This window comes from Neofelis nebulosa, chromosome 8, assembly GCF_028018385.1.
Source record: "Neofelis nebulosa isolate mNeoNeb1 chromosome 8, mNeoNeb1.pri, whole genome shotgun sequence".
Taxonomy (NCBI): Eukaryota; Metazoa; Chordata; class Mammalia; order Carnivora; family Felidae; genus Neofelis; species Neofelis nebulosa.
The window spans coordinates 128,905,498-128,929,639 of record NC_080789.1 but is presented as its reverse complement, the minus strand read 5'-3'; the positions used below and the strand labels follow the sequence as shown (position 1 = coordinate 128,929,639).

At 49.0% G+C, this 24,142-nt stretch overlaps 1 protein-coding gene across 1 annotated transcript in view; it reads right to left on the bottom strand.

The window, feature by feature from the left end:
- The window catches only part of FAM171A1 (family with sequence similarity 171 member A1), a 134,464-nt gene that overhangs the window by 30,687 nt on the left and 79,635 nt on the right, over positions 1-24,142 (bottom strand). The window contains exons 3-5 of the mRNA XM_058681829.1: positions 22,397-22,489; positions 6,017-6,175; positions 1,340-1,516 (exon numbers count right to left, since the gene is read on the bottom strand). Coding sequence (XP_058537812.1) covers positions 1,340-1,516; positions 6,017-6,175; positions 22,397-22,489 — 429 coding nt within the window. The remainder of the gene's footprint in view (positions 1-1,339; positions 1,517-6,016; positions 6,176-22,396; positions 22,490-24,142) is intronic.

The following is a 24,142-nucleotide window of genomic DNA, read 5'->3' as shown; positions in this document are numbered from 1 at the left end:
TGTTTTTAATCCAACAGCTCCACCTCCTCTAAAATATTATCCTGGGGAAATAATCATGGCCGTGCCTAAAGATTTAGCTACAGAGATATTTATCACAGCACCGGTAAGAATAGTAATGTTTTCTCCAATTACAGGGCAGGGAGCAACCAAAGTATGACACATCCATATAATGAAATGCTAAGCAATCATCAATTTTGACATTGCAGAATAACAGCTGATGCCACGGAAAGATGTTTATGATATACGAGCGATTCTTAAAAGCAAGTTATAGAGGAGTACCTAGCATATAATCTCGTTTCTGTTAAAAATCTATTTTGTGGAAGCCAGCCTTTCTGAGAGGACCCCAGTGATCCCCACCTCCCGGTGTCTACACGCCTGTGCCGTCTGCCCCACACAGTACCAGCGCTGGGCTCCGTGACCAACGGTGCACGGAAAGAAGCGATGGTTTGTCATTTTCACATGAGGCTATAGAAGACTGTTGACTTCTGCTTTGCCCACTGTGTTTCTGTATTTTTATTTTATTTTGTTTTTCCTCTGGATCATTGGCTCCAGTGAAAGCAAGTGCCCATGTTGTGGGCCGCCCTATGGAGAGACCCACATGGCAAGGAACTGAGGGCTCTGGCCAGCATCTAGTGAGGAGCTAAGGCCTGCACAACACCCGTGAGCGAGACTGGACGCGCAGTCACTAGCAACGCACCCCCCCCCCTCCCCCCGCCCTCCAGACGGCTACCTTGTTGGAGAACCCGACCCAGAACCACCCAGCTAGTTGTGTCTGGATTCCTGACCCTCTCGACATGTGACGCAGGAGATGTGCACGGTTGTTGAAAGCCGCTACGTTTTAGGGCAATTTGTCAAGCAGCAATAGATACCGAACACGTGTGTGCATGGCGAAATGACCAGAAGGATATAATCCCAAATGCTATTTGTGGTTTTTCTCTAGGTGGTGGCATTGTGGGTAATTTTTATTTTCTCTTCTGGTGTGTTGTTGGCAGTGTTTTTCCTTTTTCAAAATGAAACAGAAAACCACATGACCACGAGGGATCAGAGAACCTAGAGCATAAAATGATAAAGATCAGGGGAGCCAATTTTAGCTCTAATAACCTTTAAAGATTCAAGTAAACTGAGTTAAATGTACACACAGAAACAAAAACAAAAAACCCTCCCAAGAGGTGCCTGCCTGGCACACTGGAGTAAGCTTCACCTACCAGAAACCATGAGATACACTGTGGGCAGCAGAATTCAGTAACTTCAAGGAAAGGAGACTTGCACAGATATCTTAAAAGGAAAAATCAAACAGGAATGAAGTCACCTGCTAGCCAATCACTGGAGTCTTGCTTACCCAGCTTCTGGTCAAATCGCCACGCCGCGACATAGGCATTGTGCCTCAGACTGCTCTGGGTGGCCAGGGGCACGGTGACATAAATGGGGCCGTCCACCAGCACTGGCGTTCCATCACTGCTGAGCAAATGGACACTGACGGCCGTGACTGGGGTCAGGTCATACCTGGTGCCGTTTCCTGGAAGCAAGAGGGAGTATCCATCACGTGCACAGAAGGGCCCTATGTGGGGCTGCCGCAAACGTTTGCGAGAAAATAGAAACAGCTACCATTCACTGAGTACTTCCTATGTGCCAGGGACTATACGGAGCACTTCACGTGTATAAAATCCTCACCACTTTATATGTACAGATACCTCACCACGGCTCCATAAGGTAAGTAAAATCCACATTTGACACACAAAGAAACCGGCCCAGAGAGGGTAGAAATGGGAACTGGCCCCAAGGGCATGGTGGGATCTGGGATCGAAGGTCTCAGGTTTGCTGCCTCTAACTACTGAGCTTTGCTTTCAGAAAGGGCCTCGAAAGGAAGAGACTCCTCTGTGGTGTCAGAGGAGGGTAAGTGTAGAAATCCCTGAAATCAACCCCTGCACAAAGTGAGACCCACACACGTTAATGACTCGGCAGATCGCCATAATGAAACCAAATGTTTTACATTAGAGGCTGCTTTGAAAAAGAAGGGGGGGGGGCGGTTTTTTCAAGGAGTGCCTCAAAATATTAACTTACTTGTACTAAAAGTACCCTACTGAAAGCTCGGCCTTGAAAGATTTAGGAGTTAATTTTAGGTGCCATTGTTATTTTGATCTGTTTAAAAGGAATTTAACATGCCAATTATTGTACATCAGGGGACTTTTCTCCAAGCCAAGCCTTTAACGACTGCCTACTTTATAGATAAATTAGGGACTGCTGAGGACAGCGATATTATATTTATATACTTAAGCGATCCATTGTAGAGCAATTTTTCTGCAGTGAAATAGAATATCACACAAAATGTTTACGTCGTAATTTTAAATCTTGAGCACAATGACAAACGCACAGTGATAAAAAAAATTTAACCTCCATTAGAATATAATCTATAGGATTTCTTATTAAGCTGCTTACATAGGTTATCTACCCATCAACCACCTGAGCTAATGCAAACCACCGCTTAGGACTAGATGTAAACGTTTAGAGCAACTGTAGTGAATTTTAGAGTTTTCAACACAAGTGATGGCCAAACCCTTTGTAGAGCAAATTATATATAGGTCACAACAGCACTATCTTCTATGATTTATGGCCGTCTGTTTGTCATTGAAGGGACGGGCACGGTAATAGGAATTTCGTCAAAAGGTCCATGTTGGAATCACAGGCTCAAGTTCTGAAATCTTTTAGTCTGGCCTTTTCTCTTTAGGGCACAGAAAGCCAAAACCCAGAATTTACCATATTTCTGGTCAAAATATCTGCTGGGATGAGACCTAAAGCAGTGCCAAGTGTCCAAAGGGGACGTGGAGGCAAAGCCGGGTCTACAGTGTAGCTCCCCAGGTTCTGTTAGACCCTCTGGATGGGACAGAACTGCAAGCAAAGAGAAATTAAGTAACTTACTAGACTCTGTATAAACAACTTATCGATAACGTTTTCAAACCCGGAAGTGCTGCTTTCAGCAAACCCGAGGCAGGAGAGGGAAGCAGCAGGGAGGGCAGGAACGCCTTCCAGACTCACCATCCAGCCTTTCCTCCCACTCAACTCTGCCTCCTGATCCCCATTCATCACCTTTCAATCCTCCCTTCCTATTTTCTTGCACATTCCCGGCCCACGGAGCCGGGGTTCCAGTCCCAGAGGCACCACTAGCTGTGTCTGTGGCCTCAGGCAGGCTACTTTGCTCCTCTGGGATTTGTTTTCCTTATCTGCGTTATCTGGACTAGATGCTTTACCTAGGACTTGAGGGAAAGAAACAGGCTCAGCTCTAAATATTCAGAAGTAATCACAGCATCGCACAAAAGGGCTTATTAATTTAAAGTTACATACGTTAGGTTCTGGAGATTTAATGTTCTTTGAAAAGTTCTCTGCAGGCAGCTGTACCTGCTTTCTCAGTGCTCCGCTCAATGCCCACTCCTATCCCACGCCTTCCAAAATACCCTCCCTTGTATCCTCCCACTTTCTTTATTCTGGAACGATCCATACTTTGAAGGATTCCATTGTTTCTGTTCCAGCCCTTGTTATAAGACTGCAACTCTACAGGAAACACTGAGTTCTGTATACAGTGAGGACTTTCCTTCTTGTTCCCTCTTGATGTTACCAGGCTCCTGTCACGTCTGAATAAAGACAGGTGTCAGGCAAAGGCAGCAGGGGGAGGGGGCAGCACCACTGGACCAAGCTTAGGAGGCCCCGGACTCATCCCTTCTAATATGAGGGGTTTCGCTCAAATAGCATCTCGGGTTCTGCCTGGCTTTGCATCCTGCTACCAACTTCTCTGGGTGTTAGTCATTCTGCTGACACCTCTCTGTCTTCCTAGAGTTACTAGCGGAAGTTGTTTCTTGAGAACCGCTTGGGAATGTCAGAACTGTTGTGTGCAAGAAATCTCTTAGCAACCAGAGTGGGGACTGTGATTCTCTGAAGGTGCAGTGTCTGTGGCCTGTGCAAGGAGGCTGCCCCGTGTGACGCCAGGACACTATGGAGCAGGTGGACGTGGCTGGACAATGGGGAAGTGGCCCAAATCTCCCCGTGGCCGGGTTTCTCTATTGACGACTCCGGAAACCCCCTCTGAACCGGACAGCGTCCTCTGAACGAGGACACTCCGGGGAGACCAGCCTGCAGAACGTTCTCCAATCCCGTCTGTGGGCTCCACGCACTTTTGCTGGACTCTCGTGACGACCTGCCACCTTACCCTGGCGTGCGTGGGCCAGGCCCTCACGCAAAGCTGTAATCTCTTAGATGCATCTTATCAAACAGGAGGGAAGCAGGCAAGCAACCGTGGGGAAGAAGAGAGGCTGTGCACGATGTGAAACTGGACACAGGCACCTGGCTGACGAGATGTCGGGGTGCTAAGCGGACCCCGCGTGCCCACGCCCTCCTGGGCTGTGAGCCAGCACACCGCCCTTCCCGGCAGGGCTCAGGCAAGGTCTGATTCTTCCCACGTCAAGTATCAGTTATTTCAGTGGGAAAGAGGCTGCACGTAACCTTCTAAAGACCTTCTTTCTTCCCCCCCTTGAAATAACAGTCATTTTAAAATAAAACAAACTCCTCTAAAATCAATAGTCCTATGTCTCTGTGTTCTTCTCCCTTGCCCATCATCTCGGATTTCATAATTTATTCAAGAGCTCTTGGAAACGGGGCACAGAAAAATTAGTGAGCTCTGAGGAATGAGGTCGCCCCTCCAAGTTAGGGTTTTATGCTTGTGCATCATTTATTGGGGAGACTGGGTACAGGGTTCTTGATGGTCTCAAATCGTACGTTTTCCTGTTCCCTGAAATACTACTTTCTCCTAGGCCTGTAAGTCAACATTCTCTCCCAGTAATGCTTACTCAGGGTGGCTACCACACATTTTTACCTGATGGCCAATTATAGACGCATTAATTGCACCTTCATACAAAAATTAAAGTATGAAGAAACATTTGTGAAGGCAGGTTCCACAGACGGACAGGTGCCACAAAAGCGAGTAACAAATCACCAGGTCATCTTGATCGGTCCCCAGAAATCTGCCAGCATTCTACAGAATGGATCAGATGCTGCAGGTGTAAAAAGCTTTTTCAGAAGGACCCAAGATCCGCTTATGCAAAGCCCTGGACAGTTCAGTGAAATTCAATAAAAGCGTTTCTGGGAAACACAGTCACCTCCTCACCTAGCAGGATTTAACCCAGAACAGCCTCTGGTTTTCACGTCAGAAGTGTGGGGAAAACAAGAGGGGATACAAGAAATGATTCAGGACTTCAGAGTCTGCTGCTTTCCATTCACTAGGACCAGGGGCCATGTTAGTGCCCAGTGCACTGTTGGCTGAGAACCAGTCTTTTACTGACAAGGAATTATTACATATTTTCCAGCTGGTGGTTTTTGGTGTCTCTGATTTTTTTTAGCTCTGTGTGTCATGCGGGCATAGGGTGACACTGACGGAGCTCACGCAGAGGTCTGTCAGGAGAGGATTCAAGTCAACTTCAAAGCCTGGCCACTGTTTGTCAAGTCCAGGCAGAGGGAACAGCACGGAGGATGGGCAGAGGTGAGAACACGCTGGATGTGTACAGACGGAGGCGAGCAGAGGCTCCCATTCCGAAATGCTCCCGATCCTAGAAATGGCAGCCCCCTCGTCCCCACTCTCGGCACCAGACCAGTGCCACCTCCCCTCCCCACTGTGACACGTGGGTGGGCGGGGTGCATCCTGCAGGCTCCAGGGGCCAGTGGGGACAAGGGGCAGAGAGCCCCTCACTCGGACCTTACCCTTGGAAAAACACAAACACAACCATTTCAGTGGAAAGCACGTCTCTGAAGTCTACCAGAGGGGAGCTCAGAAGGTACAGGAGGCAGAATGACTGAAGGAGACAAAGTCATTAAAATACACCGCAGTGGTGTAGACCGGATTCCTTAACTAACACAGTTTCAGCACACTTGAACTTTCCGGCTTCAGTTCTTTCATTTGGTATGAATCCTCCCCGCCCCACGGAAAAACCCAAACACGGAAGCCCCAGCTGAGCAGGGGAGAGACTCAGATTACCTGTTCCATTCCCGTCTAGTCCTCGCAAGTAGGGAAAGCTGTCCACCTCGGACGGGGAGCTGGCGGCAGTGAGGAAAGCCGTCAGGTCACTGTAGCTGGTGTTCTCAGGCAACCGCAGAGCTCTCCTCTGGAAGTGAACGCGAGGCTGTGGCCGGGCACCTGCAGAAATGGACTTCTGAGTTACCTCCCGAAGGGGCAGTAAATCTAAGGAAACCAGGAAGTGCTTCTCCACGTTTTGGCACGCCTCCTCCCCCCCCACCCCCCCTCCCCCACCGCGGCTCCTCCCCTCCCCCATTCACGGCAGGGCGCAAAGATGTGACAACATGCTATTATGGGGACAGGAATAATAGCCCATTGTCACATTTGTTTTGACACAGGATGTTATTTGGGTTTTTAACAAAAAGCTTTCCTAAGTCCCATTTGTGAGCAAGCTTTTCACTGCCCAGCGTGTGCCTATGGATGGGGGTAACGTTTTGGGAAAGGAAGTCCACATGAGGGAAAGGAGTAGACGACAATTCATCTCTTTACATAAACAAAGCAAGAGATACCCTTTGATCCCGTTATGCACGCCTCCTTCATCTGGCAAAATCTGGCTTAACTCCAGACACCACACAGCAGCAGAGCAAAGGGAGTTAAGTGTGCAGCCTGGACAAGAATTACTAACAAGAGCCCAACAGTACTGAACCCCCTTCCTTCGGTGGAAGCTGCCACGTGGCATCCGGTCTGTGCCTGCGGGGTGCACAGCTTATGTCGAGAATTTTGGGATGAGACACCCTTGAGTGGAGTGGAGGTGCTGTGCCTCCGTCACACCCAGCTCCTGGGTGCAGAAGGACGGGGTGGCCCCACTCAGAAGGCTACCCTGTGACAGCATCTGCAGTTCGACTGTGCTCCACACGCTGTTTTGATCGCAAAGCCTGAACCCGTGTTCACCTAATGGCTCTGGTGACAGTCGCAAGATGTCAAGGTGCTAAGTCATCCTTAAGGTGCAAAAACATCCTTAAGACACAAAGTAACCGAAGTGGGAGTGATAGCACCTTACCAATGAAAGTGCACACTCGTGCGGATTGAAAGAGTGATTCCTCAAAAGCAGTGATCCGCCCTGGCACTCGGGTCACCGCATAGCCTGCCCAGGGCTTGAGGTTTCCCCCATGGTCGGCTGGGGGCTCCCCCCCCCCCAACAGTCCACGGCTGTCAGGCACCACAGCCCTGCCCTGAGTGGGCAGTCTTTATGCCAACTCCAGGGTTCCTTTTAACCCTGGATCAGAAACTTTCCAGTGGGGAATAAGCTTATCCGAAAGGGTTCTAGCATAGGGGAGTTTTAGAGCTCAAAGGATCAACTAGTCCACGTCTCTCTTCTTCTACAAGTGAGGCCACAGAAGCCCAACGGACGTGAAGGCTCGGGGAGGCTGGCTGGAGCGCGCACAACCAAGGTGGCCGAGAGCCAGATGCTCTCCATACCTCCTGAACATCACTGGTTACAGGTCTCGGATGACTGGTGTGCACTCCATGAAACACAAGCCCCGCTGTAGGGCCCGCGGGAGCCAGAGGCCCAAAGTCAGGACTCCTCTGTCTTCGGTGACCTCCGCTGAAGGTAACTGGACCCACATGCAGTGCTGTTTCAACCACCATTGCCTCTCTGTACCCCTACAACCTGTGGCGAGGCACCAGCATCCAAGTATCTGTCTCTGTTCACTCCCAGCTCTGCTCAGTCTGGTCTCTTCCTTTGATTTCACAGAAGACTGATGTCTTCCGCCTGTCACCTCCTTGGTCTGCACAGAGTTCCGACACCCCGCGTCCCCCAGGAGCACCCCACGCCCAGCAAGGAGCACTCTGCTTCCCTGATCTCCTCCCCCACCCCCCCGCACCCCGCTGCACTCAGAGATGGAAAGTCAAAGGCAACGCTTCTGTTTTCATCTCTTCACCCCCAACTACAGAACATCATTCGCTGCTCCTATCGTGTGGTTTTCAACGGGAGTGAACTTTCTGAGACCTTTACTTCCCTTTCTCCACTGCCCTTCATCTAAACAATGCTGCCGGCTGCCTGCCTGGGTTTCACGCAGTGGGGGGAAACAAAGAACTTGCAAATACGCAGAGAAGGGTGTCTCAAGTGTGACAGGGCAAAGAGAGACTTGTCTTCACGAGGGCTGAGGAAGAGCAGGGTGAGATCCACATGCAGCTTTCCAGGCCTCGGGAATAGCCGCTGTAAGATGGGAAGGCTGAGATTTTTGCAAAGGCTCCTCCGGCTGGAAGGAAGAGAAATCTCCTCAAGCTAGACCAAGGGAAAAGGGCGGCTGCTAAAAGGTGAAGGGGGAATCAGACTGATGCCCTCATGGGGACTGGCTGGAACTTGGGAGGCTCCAGACCCCACTGCACCCCAGCTCTCAGGGGCCACTGGCTGTCTCTCCTGCCCGCCCCTCCTGTCTCCTTTCCTCTCTCCCTCACCCCCCCCTCTAACAGGCACGCAGCCTTCTCATGGTCTCTGGCATATCTTGCCTTTCAGTGGGAGATGCGTCTCAGTCCCCTCCCCACCTCTCCTCCCCACCCTCCCCTTCCTTTTTTGTGCCAGAGAACTTGGTCACTGGCCAGACATCTGGGGTCTATCTGCTGTGGCTGCCAGGTGGGGGGCACAGACGGGTGATGCCTGGGGAAGGTTTACTAGAAGGGGGTGTGGCCTGTCCAGCCGATTGGACACACGCTGTGACCAGCATGACACGGACACCTGTCTGCTGAGGGACCGAACACACTTCCCGACACAGAGCAAAGGCCAGACCTCTGCCTGCTGACATGACCAAAGAAATACGGGAGGAGGGAGTTATGTTAAGGGTCGAAGTTACTCTAAGTCTCATGTGTAAATGAAATACAAGTGTCTGCGTGGGGTTGGGGGAGCGGTCATGACCTCAGGCCCATCTTCCTGTATTAGCGCTGCTAGATTTCTGTAATTCCAGGACGCGGTGTGATGGGCTGGGGACGGGGGAGGGACAGAAGGGGACGGGACTGGCTAGGTCTTCTCCGGATGCCTCTCCCACATTCTCTGCAATAGTGGTTTTTCAAACTTTCTCTGTTCTTCTCAAACTCTGTGTGATATTCCTTGGACGCTCCCAGCTACCCAAGAACAAAGGAAAGGGGCTTAAGTGCTTGCCACTGTAATATGGGAAACTAAGGCAAATAGAAAATTAAATTCCCTTACTGCCTACAGCCCATTGACAAGTCCTTGAGACCGGCAGAGTGGCCTCCCTCTAGGAGCTCAGCTGCCTCAAGGATGACACTTTGCTGGGGGCAAAAGAGAACCTTAGTTTAACATTATCCCAACCTCCAGGATGCTATAAATCAACTTCCTTTATCTCAACTGCCCCAAGCTGCATGCTGGCAATCATGCCCCAAGCTTATGGGCCCCTGATAAACATCTGTAGGGTCTCAAGACTGAGGTTTTATAAATAGTAATAAATGATATTTCCCTAGCAACAGCTGGCCCCTCAAGGTCCTGGAAACCTTGCTTCCAAAATTCCTCAGAGACTTACTCCATCCCTGAACCCCTCCCAACCTGAGGGTATATAATCAGTTACCTGTCACAACCCCAGTGCAGCTCTTCCTGCCCACGGGTCCTGTTCTGTGCTTTAATAAAATCACCTTTTTCGCACCAAAGACGTCTTCAAGAATTCTTTCTTGGTGGCCGGCTCCGGACCACCCCACTGTCACCCTAAAACTTCATCATGTGTTACCGAAACTGCTGGGGCCAACCCTCCTGTCTTCCCTCTTCTCTTGTCCCTTCTGTCCCCCGTCTCCTCCACAGTCAGCCCAAGCCTCTAGCCTACCTTCTGCGTGTCATACAGCAAGACTTGCACAGCCAACTAATCTTGCCTCCGTCCATCATCTTTCTCTACAGGCTTTTCCTCCACAACCAACAAATACACCCGTCTCTTCCTCATCTAGAAAAATAACACCGAAACATGACCTTAATGCCATTACCCCCAAAAGCGAAGGCCTCCTCTCCCTCCACCCAACGCCCAGCGATGTGGCTTTTACTTACAACACACATTGCGCTCGTTAATGTCAATGGACAACTGTATAATCTGCGAACCCGTGACCACTTCTCAGCCTTCCTCCTCGCTGACCTCTTCACAATGGTCAACACTGTTCGTCGCCCCCGCCCAGGAACCCCTCCTGCTTGGCATTCGTGCTCCTGGGCTCTGGTCTCTCCAGAGTCAGCTGGCTTTTTCCTCTGCAAGTGCGTTTTTGTTTTTGTTTTGTTTTTTTTTTTTTTTATCTCCTCCCACCTCCGGATGAAACAGTTCCTAAGGGGCTGCCTTCAGCTGCCTCCGTAGTAGTTTCTGGGCTCTCTCCTCACTGACTCCCCTCCACGGTGGCCTTCCTGTCTGCCCCATGTCTGCAATTCCTCTGCCTTCCAGACACCTCCACCTGGATGCCCCACAGGCGCATCAACACCATCACTTACTTCCTCTTCCATCTAACACCCCCTACCCCATTCTGCCCAAGACCCAGCTTTGCTTCCAGGACACCATCATTTTTCCTTTCTATTATTCTGCGCATTCATTCCCTGCCAGGACTGGCCAGTCTCCTTCCCAACAACATTTCCAGCATCGTCGTCTCCTCCTTCTCTGCCCCCACCCTGCATTACCCTGCCTTACCCCTTGCCTTAACTGTGCTCCAGCCTGACCACCTTTTTCCCACTTCGTTTACGGATACGTGGACTTTTCTAAAGGCACTCCAGTCACATCCCTTCTCAGCCCAGAGACCTTCAACGGATCTCCACCACTTGGTAAATTAATGATGGCAGCAACAATTACAGACCAATGCAGACCCCAATTACTATGCTTCTCATCCTGTGACAGGTAGAGTTCAGTGCTTTAGAATGTACATAGTTCTTCTATACACATTATTTCACTTACTGTTTACAACAGTCCTGTGAAGGAAGAACCCTCTCTGCTTTCCGAGTGAGGCTAAGTGACTTGTCCACAGGCATCCCGTTAGTAAGAGACCGAAAGGAATTCTTGCAGTCCTGACTTCTGTTCCCCTCCTAGTTCACCACGCCTACCTCGGAAGAGATGCTGGACTTCCTGACAATTGGCTCTCACCTTCTGGCCACGTGGGACTGCCTGGCTCTGTGCTTCCACACGTGCTCATGTCTCTTCTCCACAGTCTCTACCTGCATGTCCCACGCGTCATCCAAGATGTGCCCTACAGGCCACCTCTTCTGTGGAGACGTTCTTGATCACACCCCAACCTCTAGACGCTACGTGTATCTTTCTCCAGCACTGATCTCACTGTGCCCTGGATTAGGTTTTTTTTTTTAATGTTTTATTTTTATTTTTGAAGGAGAGAGAGAGAGAGAGACAGAGCGTGAGCAGGGGAGGGGCAGAGAGAGAGGGAGCCACCTTCGGATTCGGAGGGAGAATCCGAAGCAGGCTCTAGGCTCTGCCATCAGCAAAGAGCCCGACGCGGGGCTCGCACCCACACACTGTGAGATCATGACGTGGGCCGAAGTCGGATGCTTAACCGACTGAGCCACCCAGGCGCCCCTAATTAGGTTTATCCGTGAACATGTACATCTCCCTAAGCGGAGCCACCATGACAACAGAACATGGAGCAGTGGAGTCACTCAATCGACATTTCAGTCTTTCTTCTACCACCTTCTAGTTGAGTGACCTTGGGATTCAGGTTGTTTAACTTTCAAATGGGTATGAATGACGCCCATCTCATAATATGGTTGCTGTGATGCTTAGATCACAACACACACATATATGAAGCCCAGTGGTGCCTCCGGGTGCGTAACAGGTGCAGGATGAACATGAATTTCCCACCTCACCTCCCCTGCAGACCTGTCCTGTTCGGAGGAGGATGCAGATGCGAGTAGAAGCTGAAGGAGGAAGGTGGGTTATCAAGGGCTTCTCTAAAGTCTGGGGTTTTGGGAGCTGAGGGGAGCGGGAGGAGAACTACAGAGTGAGGGAGGCCTGAAGAGGAGGTAAGAGGTGGGACCCTGTGCTTGAGGAGGGGCTCCTGGGGGGGGGGGGAGGGACCACAACAGGCACATCAGGAGGGTCAGCGTCCCCTGGTGGCCTCTCTTTTCGGTGCAAGGTCATTGCTAGGAGGAGGGGTAGGCAGGTGGGCGGGGCATGGACGAGGTGGGCGGGGCTTCCAGCAGAGCCCTAGGAACCAGGAGGGAGCCGGCCGAGAGTGTGGCCATGAGCAGTGGTGCATCCTTATGACACCTTCTTATAGACGTCCTCACATACAGAGTCGACAAGATGCCCCACTTGTGAGACAGCATGAAGGTCTGCTGGACGCTGTGGGAACCAGAGCCGCAGGCCAACTGCCGGTCTTGTGCCCAGATTCCAACAGCACCATCATTACCGTCCACGCCTTATCATTAATCATCTTGAGATTTAAACTTTAGAAACATCACCAATCCCCTCCCCACAGGCTTCTGTGTGAATGTGCTCCTCGGAAAAGTACACGACACACTCAAAGGAAATAATTCTCTAAAAAAAATTTTTTTTAATGTTTATTTTTGAGAGAGACACGGCACAAGTGGGGGAGGGGCAGAGAGAGGGAGACACAGATTCCGAAGCAGGCTCCAGGCTCTGAGCTGTCAGCACAGAGCCCGACGTGGGGCTCGAACCCACGAACAGTGAGATCATGACCTCAGCGGAAGTCAGATGCTTAATGGACTGAGCCCCTCAAAGAAAATAATTCTTATAAAATAATCTCTAAGTGTTCTCTCTTGTCATTCACTTCCCATCTCATTGCAAAGTCTGAATGCAATTTGCAAGCATTTCTGTGACAAGGAGCACATTTTCAGACAGTCTATGGTGCAGAAAACTCTAGAGTTAACCAATTACTAAGTTGGCCCTTCCCCTTCACCACATTGTTATCGTGAGACTGCTCCAGGCTTTCTTTATAAAACAATGTCAATAAAACACAATAACTTGCCTTACTTTTTATTTTTTTAATTTTTTTAAATTTTTTTTAACGTTTTTATTTATTTTTGAGACAGAGAGAGACAGAGCATGAATGGGGGAGGGGCAGAGAGAGGGAGACACAGGATCAGAAGCAGGCTCCAGGCTCTGAGCCATCAGCCCAGAGCCCGATGCGGGGCTAGAACTCACGGACCGTGAGATCGTGACCTGAGCTGAAGTCGGACGCTTAACCGACTGAGCCACCCAGGCACCCCGCTTGCCTTACTTTTTAAATGAAAGTCACTTCTAAGAACTGTTCCATTGGAAATGTGCATGTATTATGCACTTCCTGTGTCTGAAGCTAGTCTGATGACAGAATAGTGTTTGGGTGTGTATGGTCAGAATTTAAATAAAGACCATACCTACAGAGAAGAAAACAGGTGGGCGGTCTTTTTATTTTTCTAGGAAACCTCTCATTTCCCATGAGTTTATTCTACTTTACTTGGGTGCAAACAAAACAACAAAACAAAACAAAATGTCAACTGAAGCATGAAGCATCCAACTAATGAGAACAGCGGGGCTCCTTCCCTCCTCTCCTGTTTTCATCTCCACCTAGTGACCTTCATTCTTCCAAAGCTTTTACTTTATTTTTTTTAATTTTTTTTTAACGTTTATTTATTTTTGAGACAGAGAGAGACAGAGCATGAACAGGGGAGGGTCAGAGAGAGGGAGACACAGAATCTGAAACAGGCTCCAGGCTCTGAGCTGTCAGCACAGAGCCCGACGCGGGGCTCGAACTCAGGGGCCGTGAGATCATGACCTGAGCCGAAGTCAGACGCTTAACCAACCGAGCCACCCAGGTGCCCCGCAAAGCTTTTACTTTAGTGTCACATAAAGCCAAACAATGGGCATCATCACCCAGGGCTATGCACGTAACATGTTTGAACTGTCATCATGCTACCCACCTTTTCTCAGGAGCGTTTGCCACATTATAACATCCGAGCGATACACTGAAATCCAAAGGCTTCTAGTACTTACGTTTCTGATCAGGTAAGAATTGATTTTTTTTTCTTCTCTGAATCCACCAAAGAATAAATAAATAAACGCACCTACACTAGACCAGTCTGAGAAAAATTGAATGTAGCTTTTGTAAATTCAGTTTTGTATTAATTTTATAGAACAGAACTGCAAAGACCCAAAATTATGTACATATGGCTTTCCTTCCAACTGGTAAGAAAACATGAAACAACATCATGCAGTATTACTGTCCTTTCTCAACTCTGCCATGGCAAGGAAAAATGCAAGGAACAATGATTAGACTCATGAACCAGGAAAAGTTAAAAAAAATTAACAAAATTGCTGTCCTTTTAAAAAGCTGGAATGCAAAAAAGATTTTAGAAAGGGAGAGGTGGTTCCCAGTCTTTGGTTATACACAGGAGGGAATGAGAGTGAATACATTAAATGTAACAAAAACTACCTGAATGGTTAATACCCTTATGGTAGGACCATGCTTCTTACTCCTTAGAGAAAGAGCTCTTCAAGTTCTCTTACTGCGTGTGTGCATATATGTGCGTGTGTGTGTGTGTGTGTGTGTGTGTGTGTGTCTGTGTGAGCTGCAATGTTCTTAGAAGCCACAGCAAAGGAAATAATTGATCAGGGCACAGACAACCTATGTAGGAAGTGCAAAAAACACTGGTTATTTAGACTTGGAAAAAATTTTATTTATTCAATCGTTCAGTGACTTGTTCATTGAATCTATCATACGGCAAGTGTAGGGCCAGTGCCTGGGCGGGGTTTAAGGTGAAGATGACAAACTTCTTGCCTTCATGTTTCAAATTTTTAGTTGGGGAGATAAGGTATACTACCAAATATGGTAGAAAGGGAGGTATCATAATAAGATACACACACCCCAGCTGGAGGGTTTTAATCCACCCTCTGGTTACTGATAAGGACCTGAGGGGCCATAAGGGATACAGCGATGTGTCAGAATACAAGGATGGGAGCCAGAGGGCATGGAAGCTGCAGGAGAACATGGTTCTGGGCTCAGGGCAGCTCTGGGCAAAACGGCAAGAGTCTGTAGATTTCACGTGAATGCAGTGCCATTGACCATGACTCCACTAATCCCCAGTCGGCTTCTCTCTGACCTGCCACCACCTGGCTCCCTTCTCTTACTCACACTTTCTCTTTTCTTCTTCTTCTTCTTCTTCTTCTTCTTCTTCTTCTTCTTCTTCTTCTTCTTCTTCTTCTTTTTTAAGTGTATTTAGTTTTGAGAGAGAGCAAGTGAACATGAGCAGGGGAGAAGGCAGAGAGAGAGGGAGAGAGAAAATCCCAAGTAGGCTCCCTGCTGTCAGCACAGAGCCTGATGCAGGGCTCAAACTCACAATCCATGAGATCATGACCTGAGCTGAAATCAAGAGATGGACGCTTAACTGACTGAGCCATCCAGGAACCCGACCTTCTCTTCTCTTCTGCCCTCTCCAGGTGGCCTGGAATGGTCACAGACCCACTGCGCCTCATAACTACTCAGTTGAGATTCTCACCTCTTCTGGTTCTTAGCTCGATCTCAGCAAAAGGAAGAGAACGAAGAACTGATGGCTCCAGATTTTCTCTTCTAGCTGGATCCCAGCCCCTGGCCACACTGTGGACTGGTTACCCCTGAGTCAGGGGTCACATGATATAAGCTCCTTGGCAGCCGAGGTTGTAGGGCAAGGCACCTGCACGAACCACATCTCCAGGGAAGATGCAGAAGAGACCTGAAGGAGGTGGCCCTGAAGCTGCTCTTGATGGCCAAGAAGGGCTCGAAGACAGATTCGGAGATGGAGTGGGACACCCCAGATGGAAAACACAAAAGGAAATTCAGTTAGGCTAGAAAACGATCCCTGAAGGAGAAGTACGTGTGGAAGGGAGGCTGAGGCCGGGTCACAAGGTCGGTATGTGCTGTGTTAAGGAGACTGGGTTTTATTCTAGGGCAAAAGTGGGGGTGGGGTGGCAATTGAGGGGTGTGAAATAACTGGAGCTCTGCCCCCAGAAGAGTCCTCTGGCAGTTCAGGGCAAGGTGGACTAGGAGGGAGACACAAGACGGAGGAAGTCTGGTTAATCACAGGTCCAGCTCCAATCTCAACTCCAAGACTAGAGACAAGAACACCAGCTGGGGGCTACTGCCTGGTCCAAGAGAGACTGACCAGGGCCTGGATCAGTGCGGCGGCTGTGGCAACACGTGTGGGCAGCAGAGATGATGCGAGCGTGTGTAAGCACAGAACACTCTGAAATCACTCAGGGTACGAGGCCCCGGCGTGTTGTAACCCTGTTTGACCCACGGAGCGTAAGAAGGGGAGATGAAGGTCACACACAAGGGGAGAAGGTGACTCCTTACAGACAGCGTGTGACACAGATGCTGAGACCCTTCCAGAGCCCCCTCACAGTCACCAGAAGAGACAATCAGGTCTCGGGGCTGGCGGGGCATAGTGAGGAGCGGAGCAGGCAGTGACAGGTGGTCTGACAGCCACGGTGGGGTAAAGTGTGGCCACAGCAACAGACCCTGTGGGTTTCAGAGTGAGCCCTTATCACAAACACCTTGCTGAGGGTAGAGTGGCTCTCAGGGAGAGAGGGGCCAAGAAGGGGTCACACGTGTGGTGCAATGGGTGTCAAAGGTGCCGGGGCAGGACAAGAGAGGTCCACAATGAGAACTGTAGGGTCTAAGAAGTATGCATGGGGGGGTCGGGGTGCAGAGAGCCTGCTCACGGGAACATGTATCCAGATACTACAATCTCGACCCCTTCTTACCAATACTCCCCTTCCAGGTAACTGCATAGCCACCGAGGCTCAGGGCCAGGGGACTGTCCAGCCCTGAGGCTAACCATTTGGGAGTTTATTCCACGTACACAGGGAAAACCACTGAAGAGTGGAAGCAAGGTGACCTGGTCGCTTTAGCAGTGCGAAGACCGGATTATGGGTCGGCAAGGGCGGAAGGAGACAGCCGATTAAAAACCTACTGCAGCTCTCCAGGGGGAAACGGAGTCTTGGACTCATGTGGTGGTGTCCCAGATGGGGAGAAACACCTGTGCCAGAGAACCAGGCTGTGAGGACAGAGGAGTCAGGGATAGTTCCTAGGGTCTCGCTTGGCCACTTAAGTACCATGCTTGTACCATGTACGGAGACGGAAAGTTGGACACGCCCATCAAGTCTGAGATGCCTAGCGGACATCCAAGCGGAGACGTCAAATAAGCAGCCAGCTCTGGGTCGCCCTCTCGGCGAGTCTGGGCGGGAGGTGAGAGACTGGACGTTATCTGTGTCTACACAGCATTAAAGCATGGGCCCATGAGACATTGTGGGGAGGGTACTGGGAAGGAGAAATGTAGGCCCAGACAGTCACTGGAGTGTCCGCAAGTGACCAAGAGGAGAAAGAAAATCAAGGCATGGTGTTATGGAAGATAGGAGAGTCTCCAGCAAGAGCGACCAGAGTCATCCCTGTTGGGTGCCGTGGAGAGTCCAGGGGAAGGCACAGAGAAATGTCCTCAGGCCGGGCCACGCGGGGCTTGTAAGAGACTCTGATAAAGCAGTCTGAATGGAGCAACGAGGCAGGAGAGCCACTTGCAGGGTGCTGAACAGGGCAAGAAAGGCGAGGAAGCAGGAAGGAAGGGAGTGCAGACGTCCTTCCGGAAGACAGCAGAGACCCAGGGTGGTGGCTAGAGACAGACACGGTTGTAGAAGCATTAGAGATGTGCTACTTTAACATCTGCCCGCTCCCGATGAGGAGAAAATGGTGAGGAAAAACTTCTGGAATCCCGAAGGAAGAGAGGAGATGAGATGCTGAGCACAAACAGAAGGACTCACACGTAAGGGAAGAGGGACACTCCTTCCAGGGCAACGAGGGACAGTGAGCGGGTCTGTGGGTTTGCTGGGGGCCGGGGGGGGGGGCGGTGAGGGTTCTCAGCTTCTCAGTGAAGTAGGCAGAGATGTGAGGAGAGGAGACAGAGGATGGGAGTGTGAGTGAACACACAGGAAGCCAGCAGGTAGGGAAGAGGGTGTGAAAATCATCTTGGAGACTCACGAAACAAACGACTAAGTGGCCCCAGGACCGATGCCCATTTGAGGCCTGTGGTCGTGCAACCAGTCGGGGCAACCACCGGTGAGGTTTCCTCCAGTGCAGCTGCACTGGGGTGGCCACAAGCGGCTCAGGTCAACCAGAGTCAGGAGTTACTCGGTCAAAGATGGCAGAAGGGGAGGGGAGCAGCTCTGCGGGGAGTGTCTGCAAGGAGACGATTCCAACAAAGGGCCATGGTTCGTAGGCTGGGCAGGGAGGCAATCCGTGGGTAAGGACACGGTGAGTCAAGGCTCTGGAGCCCTCAGTGGTGTGCGAACCACTGCCACAGGGTGAGAGGAGGGAGTGCAGGGGCTGAGCTCGGAGGTGGTGCATTTGATTTGCTGGAATGATGAGGCCTAAGGCAGGACTGCAGAAGTGGGTGACCGATGTGGGACAGAAAAGACCCTGGGAGTGCAAGAGCAGCTGGGGCACCAGGGGGCATCCTCTAGAGGGAGGTGGTGTAGAGGGGAGCACCCTGGTGTGGGTGAGCAGCTGGGACCCGGGGGCATCCTCCATATGGAGGCTCACATTCCCAAGAAACGTTTCTAGAAGCATCGTGAACCTGGGAACTAGGAGCTCGTATCATCAGTCCAGGAGGAAAAGCTGACCCAGACACTGGTGATGAGTGGTCCAGCTGACCTCCAAGGATCCTCAAGGAAGGAAGGAAGGAGAAAGGAGACAAGTAATGTGAGCACAGCCCCCACCTGAGAAGGCTGCAGGGAAGGCTGTGTCTCAGGGATATTTCGGACCAGGAAGGGGGGCAGTGCTCGGAGAAGAGGTGGAAGGCTGTTCTCTGCAGCCATACTGGTGCCCAGAGGACACAGGGTGAGGGCTGGGGAAGGTGGTGGGGAGTTGGGCTCTATTGGACAAGGTCCCTTTCTGGTCTGTACCCCGCAGTCTGGCTCTTCTCCATTTATTTATTTACCATTTACTTTTATTTTATTTACTTATTTTGAGAGTGAGGGACCGCAAGCAGGGAGGGGCAGAGGGAGAGAGAGAGAGAGAGAGAGAGAGAGAGAGAGAGAGAGAGAGAGAGAGAGAGGAGAGAGAGAGAGAATCACAAGCAGGCTCAGCGCTGTCAGCACAGAGCCTGATGCAGGGCTCAAACTCACAAACTGTGAGATCATGACCTGAGCTGAAATCAAAAGTCGGACGCTTAACTGACTGAGCCACCCAGGTGCCCCTCCTCTCCATCTCTCAAGGCCCACTGGCAGGTCCACACCGCAGAAGCCCAGCAGCCTGGCTACTTGAGAACTTTCTAGCAAAGGGTATGTTGGTGGACCAACATCTCAGGAAAAGGATGAGCAATTCACGGGAAGCAGAAGAAAAGTGGAACAAAGAATGAGTACAGCTAGTAAGAGGAAATGAAGACTAACTCTGAGGAAAAGGTAGGGGAGGGGCCAATTAAGAGAAAGAGCAGGTGATGAAAATTATGGTGGCTGCGGCCTTTAGAACAACGTGTAAAACATGATATGGGTCAGTTGTGTTTTTTTTCTTAGAGTGCAGTGTCCAAATATATTTCCTTGAGGAACACCATAATCAATTAGCTACTACCAAAGATCCCTATAAGTTAAACTTTTTTTTTTAAGTGTATTTATTTTGAGAGAGAGTGTGAGAGCAGGGGAGGGGCAGAGAGAGGGAGAGAGAATCTCAGGCAGGCTCTGCACTGTTAGAGCAGAGCCTGACACGGGCCTTAAATTCACCAACAGTGAGATCATGACCTGAGCCGAAATCAAGAGTCCGACACTTAACCAACTGAGCCACCCAGGTGCCCCGGTGGTCAGTTTTTTAAATTAAAAAATCAAAACATGCAAGGCTGTGAAAGATAACAATGGGTCTTTTTTAGATTTATTTAAATCCAAGTGAGTTCTATAGCATAATACTCGTTTTAGGAGTACAATTTAGTGATTCACCACATCACTTACCCAATGCTCATCCCAACAAGTGTCCTCAATGTCCATCACCCATTTAGCCCATCCCCCCACCAACCTCCCCTCCAGCAACCCTCAGTTTGTTCTCTATATTCAAGAGTCTCTTGGGGCGCCTGGGGGCTCAGCTGGTTAAGCATCCGACTTCGGCTCAGGTCATGATCTCACCGTTCGTGAGTTTGAGCCCTGTGTCGGGCTCTGTGCTGACAGCTCAGAGCCTGGAGCCTGCTTCGGATTCCATCTCTCTCTCTCTCTGCCCCTCCCCGGCTCGTGCTCTGTCTCTCTCTCTCTTTCTCAAAAATAAATAAAAATGAAAAAGACTCTCTTATGGTTTGTCTCCCTCTCTGTGAAAAAATGGGTCTTAAGGCATATCTAAAAAGAAAACAATATACGGCTGCCGTGACAGCATTTAATTGCTCTGTGCCAGTCCCCTGCCACATGGGCACACGGCACAGCAACAACAGCCCCGATTAGAAGAAGCAGGGTCCCAACCAGTCTGGGTCTGAGGAAACGCAAAGTGTGTGCCCGTCCTCCGGAAATGCAGAGTGGGTACCAAACTCCAAGGCTTCAGGAAGCCTGGTTCAGGTGCTTCGTAGTTTCCATTTGATATTTGAAGAGCTGAAGTCAGCTCTAAATTATACTCAGAACATCCTAATCAACAGACACAAACTTGACGTAAATGGGTGAGCGCAGCCTGTCTGTACCCAGGACATTCATTACAAGCTTTCACCTCTTGCTATCATCTTCCACTGGGCTGCATTCTGGTAAAGACCAAAACTGTGATAAAGATCATTTCGGTCTTTATCAGAATGTAGTCCAGTCGAAATGAGAGCAAGACACTAACGATTCCTCTCTTAGTGAAGAACATGAGAAGGAAGCATAATCATTCCCTCATTTTGAGAAACCCCCGGTCACTCCTCCCCCCCCATGTTCACTGCAGCATCATTTACAAGAGCCAAGGTGTGGAAGCAACCTAAGTGTCCATCAATGGATAAATGGATGCAGAAAAGTGATCTACAGTGGAATATTATTCAGTCAGAAAAAAGAAGGAAATTCTGCCATTTGTGACAACATGGTTGAACCTGGAGGGCATTATGCGAAGTGACACAAGCCAGACAGAGAAGCACAGACACTGCATGGTCTCCCTTCTACGTGGAATCTAAAAAAGCCGAACTCATAGAAACAGAACAGATCGGTGGCTGCCGGAGGTGGGATGTTGGGGGAAAATGGGTGAAGGGTCTCAAGAGGTACAAATTTCCAGTTATGAGATAAGTAAGTCCTGGGGATGTCATGTACCGCATGGTCACTATAGTTAATAACACTGTAGTGTATATTTGAAAGTTGCTGAGAGGGTAGATCTTAAAAGTTCTCATCACAAGAAAAAAAGATTTGTAGCTACATGTGACGGGTGTTAACTAGGCTTACAGTGTCGATCATTTTGCAATATACACATAATTCGATTATGCTGTATGCCTAAAAGGAATACAGTGTTATATGTTAATTATAACGGCTGCATGCCCACTTCTGCAGGGTCTCCACAGCCACTCAAAAAAGGAATAAATGGGGTCACCTCATTTGCAAATGGCACCGGAATGTGGTGAGGTAGAGAATGATTTGTGTCAAATGGTATTAAAATGAAGTAAACAAAAAAATTAATCCGATGGAACATTGAGAGCCAGGAAATAGCGCTCTCTAGCCCATGCTTTAGAGAAAGAAACTGACTTGGGCACAAATACGTTTGACATCAGCGTTCTTCCCAATTCTAACCCCACCACCAACACAGGGAAATCCCTCTCAAGCCTTCCGTACTGGTTTCTCTGCAAGAGAAGTTAGAAGGTATAAGGGCACATTCTGATGCACAACCACATACCAGAGGGGTTAAGACAATGAGGGACAAGACAGAGAAAAAGGCCACTCTTGAAGGCTATGAACACTTCTTCCTTTGTTTTTTAAGGGGGAGGGGTTGTTTTATTGTGTTAAAAAGCACATACTATTTAATTTACCATCTTATCCATTTTTAAGTTTGGGAGCGTGAAACACATTATTGTGCAACAGATCTCCAGATCCTTTTCACTGAGCAAGACTGAAACTCTACCTCCTTGAATATTTATGAACCTTTGGTCAGTGACACTCAGACGGGGGTCCTGGGCTCTGAACTCATGAGGTGAATATTCTCAGCTTTGGAGAAGAAAGAGAGATGTGGTATGGACAGAGTGGTGAAGCCCTTTCTTTTCTCTCACCCAGTTAAAGGCTGGCCTTAAAACAAACAAGATCACAGCCAGGGGAGAGTTTAACCACAATTCAAGTGTGTTTGTGCACTCATAGGACAACATGCATAGTATCCAGCTCTGGGTAAATTTACTGCCATCACCATCTGAAAAGAAGCTGTCTTATAATAGGATTTTAGTGGCTGGCCCAAAAGTTAGTCACTTTTCTTTTTCAATATTCAACATACCTTGGAATCCTGAGACTATTTGGACAACATCTTCATACACCATTAGAGTCGCAGATCGTTCTGGAAGCAGGCCCAGGCTCAGTGAAGAAAATACTGCAGAAGTAAAAATGGACATAAGGGAATTCTGACATTTAAATCAAAATGCCCACTCCAATTTTTGGGGACTCTGCATTCTTGCTATTCTGATTTCAAATCAGTCAACAACAATACGGATTTTTAGTATTGTGACATAATAAGAAATACATACTTGATTTCTGCTCCTGGTTCCTGACACAGAGCTCCTAAATCCCTTATAATTTCCTGGGTGGTAGGAGCATCTTTTGTTCTAATGACGCAAGTCTGGGTGGGCTCCTGGATGGGGGTTGGTCACCAGAAAGACCAAGCTGTAATTAGAAACTTGGAACTTTCAGCCCCACCTCTCCATCCTCTAGGGAGAGGAGAGGGGCTAGATATTAAGTTTATAATCAATCATGCCTACATGGTGAAGCCTCCGTGAAAATTCCAAAAGTACAGGGTTTGGGGAGTTTCCAGATCAGTGTACGCATCTACGTGCCAGGAGGGTGGCACGGCTCAACTCCATGGGGACAGAAGCTGTCAGCCATGCTCAGGACCCTTCCAGACCTCATCTGTACATCTCTTCATCTGGCAGTTCCTCTGTATCCTTTATGACATCCCTTAGGATAAACTGGCCAATGTAAATAAATGTTTCCCTGAGTTCTGTGAGCCATTATAGCAAATTACTGAACCTGAGAAGGGATTGTAGACACCCCTGATCCACATAGCCAGTTGCCAGAAGCACAGGCGACACCATGGGAGTTGTGTCTGAAGCTGGGGGACTGGTGGGGGACAGTCTTTTGGGTCTGAGACCTTAACCTGTAGGGTCTGCACTAGCTCTGGGTAGTTAAGGTTAGAACTGAACTGAATTGTAGGACACCCAGGTGGCGTCCAGAGTCGGAGAACTGGTTGGTTTGAGAAAAAGCCCCATTCATTTGGTGTCAGAGTGTTGTGAGTAGAGAGAAAAGAAACTTCTTTTTTTCATTTAAGTCTGATTAGCAAGAGGCTTTCCAATTGCCACGGGAATACTGCAATCTCCCATATAAAAACTGCTTACGCTACGATGGTCAACTAGTTTTTATTCACCAGAATTTTTTAGTAAAGATTCTGAATCTCTTCACATATCCATTAAAGTTTATTTATTTATTTTGAGAGGTGGGTAGGGGCAGAGAGAGAGAGAAGGAGAGAGAGAATCCCAAGCAGGTTTGGTGCTGTTAGTGCAGAGCCCGATGAGGGGCTTGAACCCACGAACTGTGAGATCATGACCTGAGCTGAAGTCGGACGCTTAACCGACCGAGCCACCCAGGCGCCCCTTCACATTAGGAGTATATTAAATTACACATTATATGAATGGAAAATATATAAAGTTAGGTATTAACTTTAAAAAAAGACTTTAAAAATATGTGCTTAGGTTAACATATGCCATGTGGTAGGAGAACATTACTCCCTATTCTGGTAAGTAATAAGATGAGAGAACTTGTGCCATTTTAAAAATTCCTGCTTAAGGACCTGGCCTTCTAACTACAAAATTCACAAAGCCTGTAAGTTTTTGGATAGAATATGAATCCAAGAGAAAAAAATAAATGTATTATGGAATAATAATACTCATTAAGGTCACTGAACCCTTAGTAACATGTCAGACATTATTCTAAGGGCTTTAATTTTGGTAATTTATTTAAATCTCAACCCTGT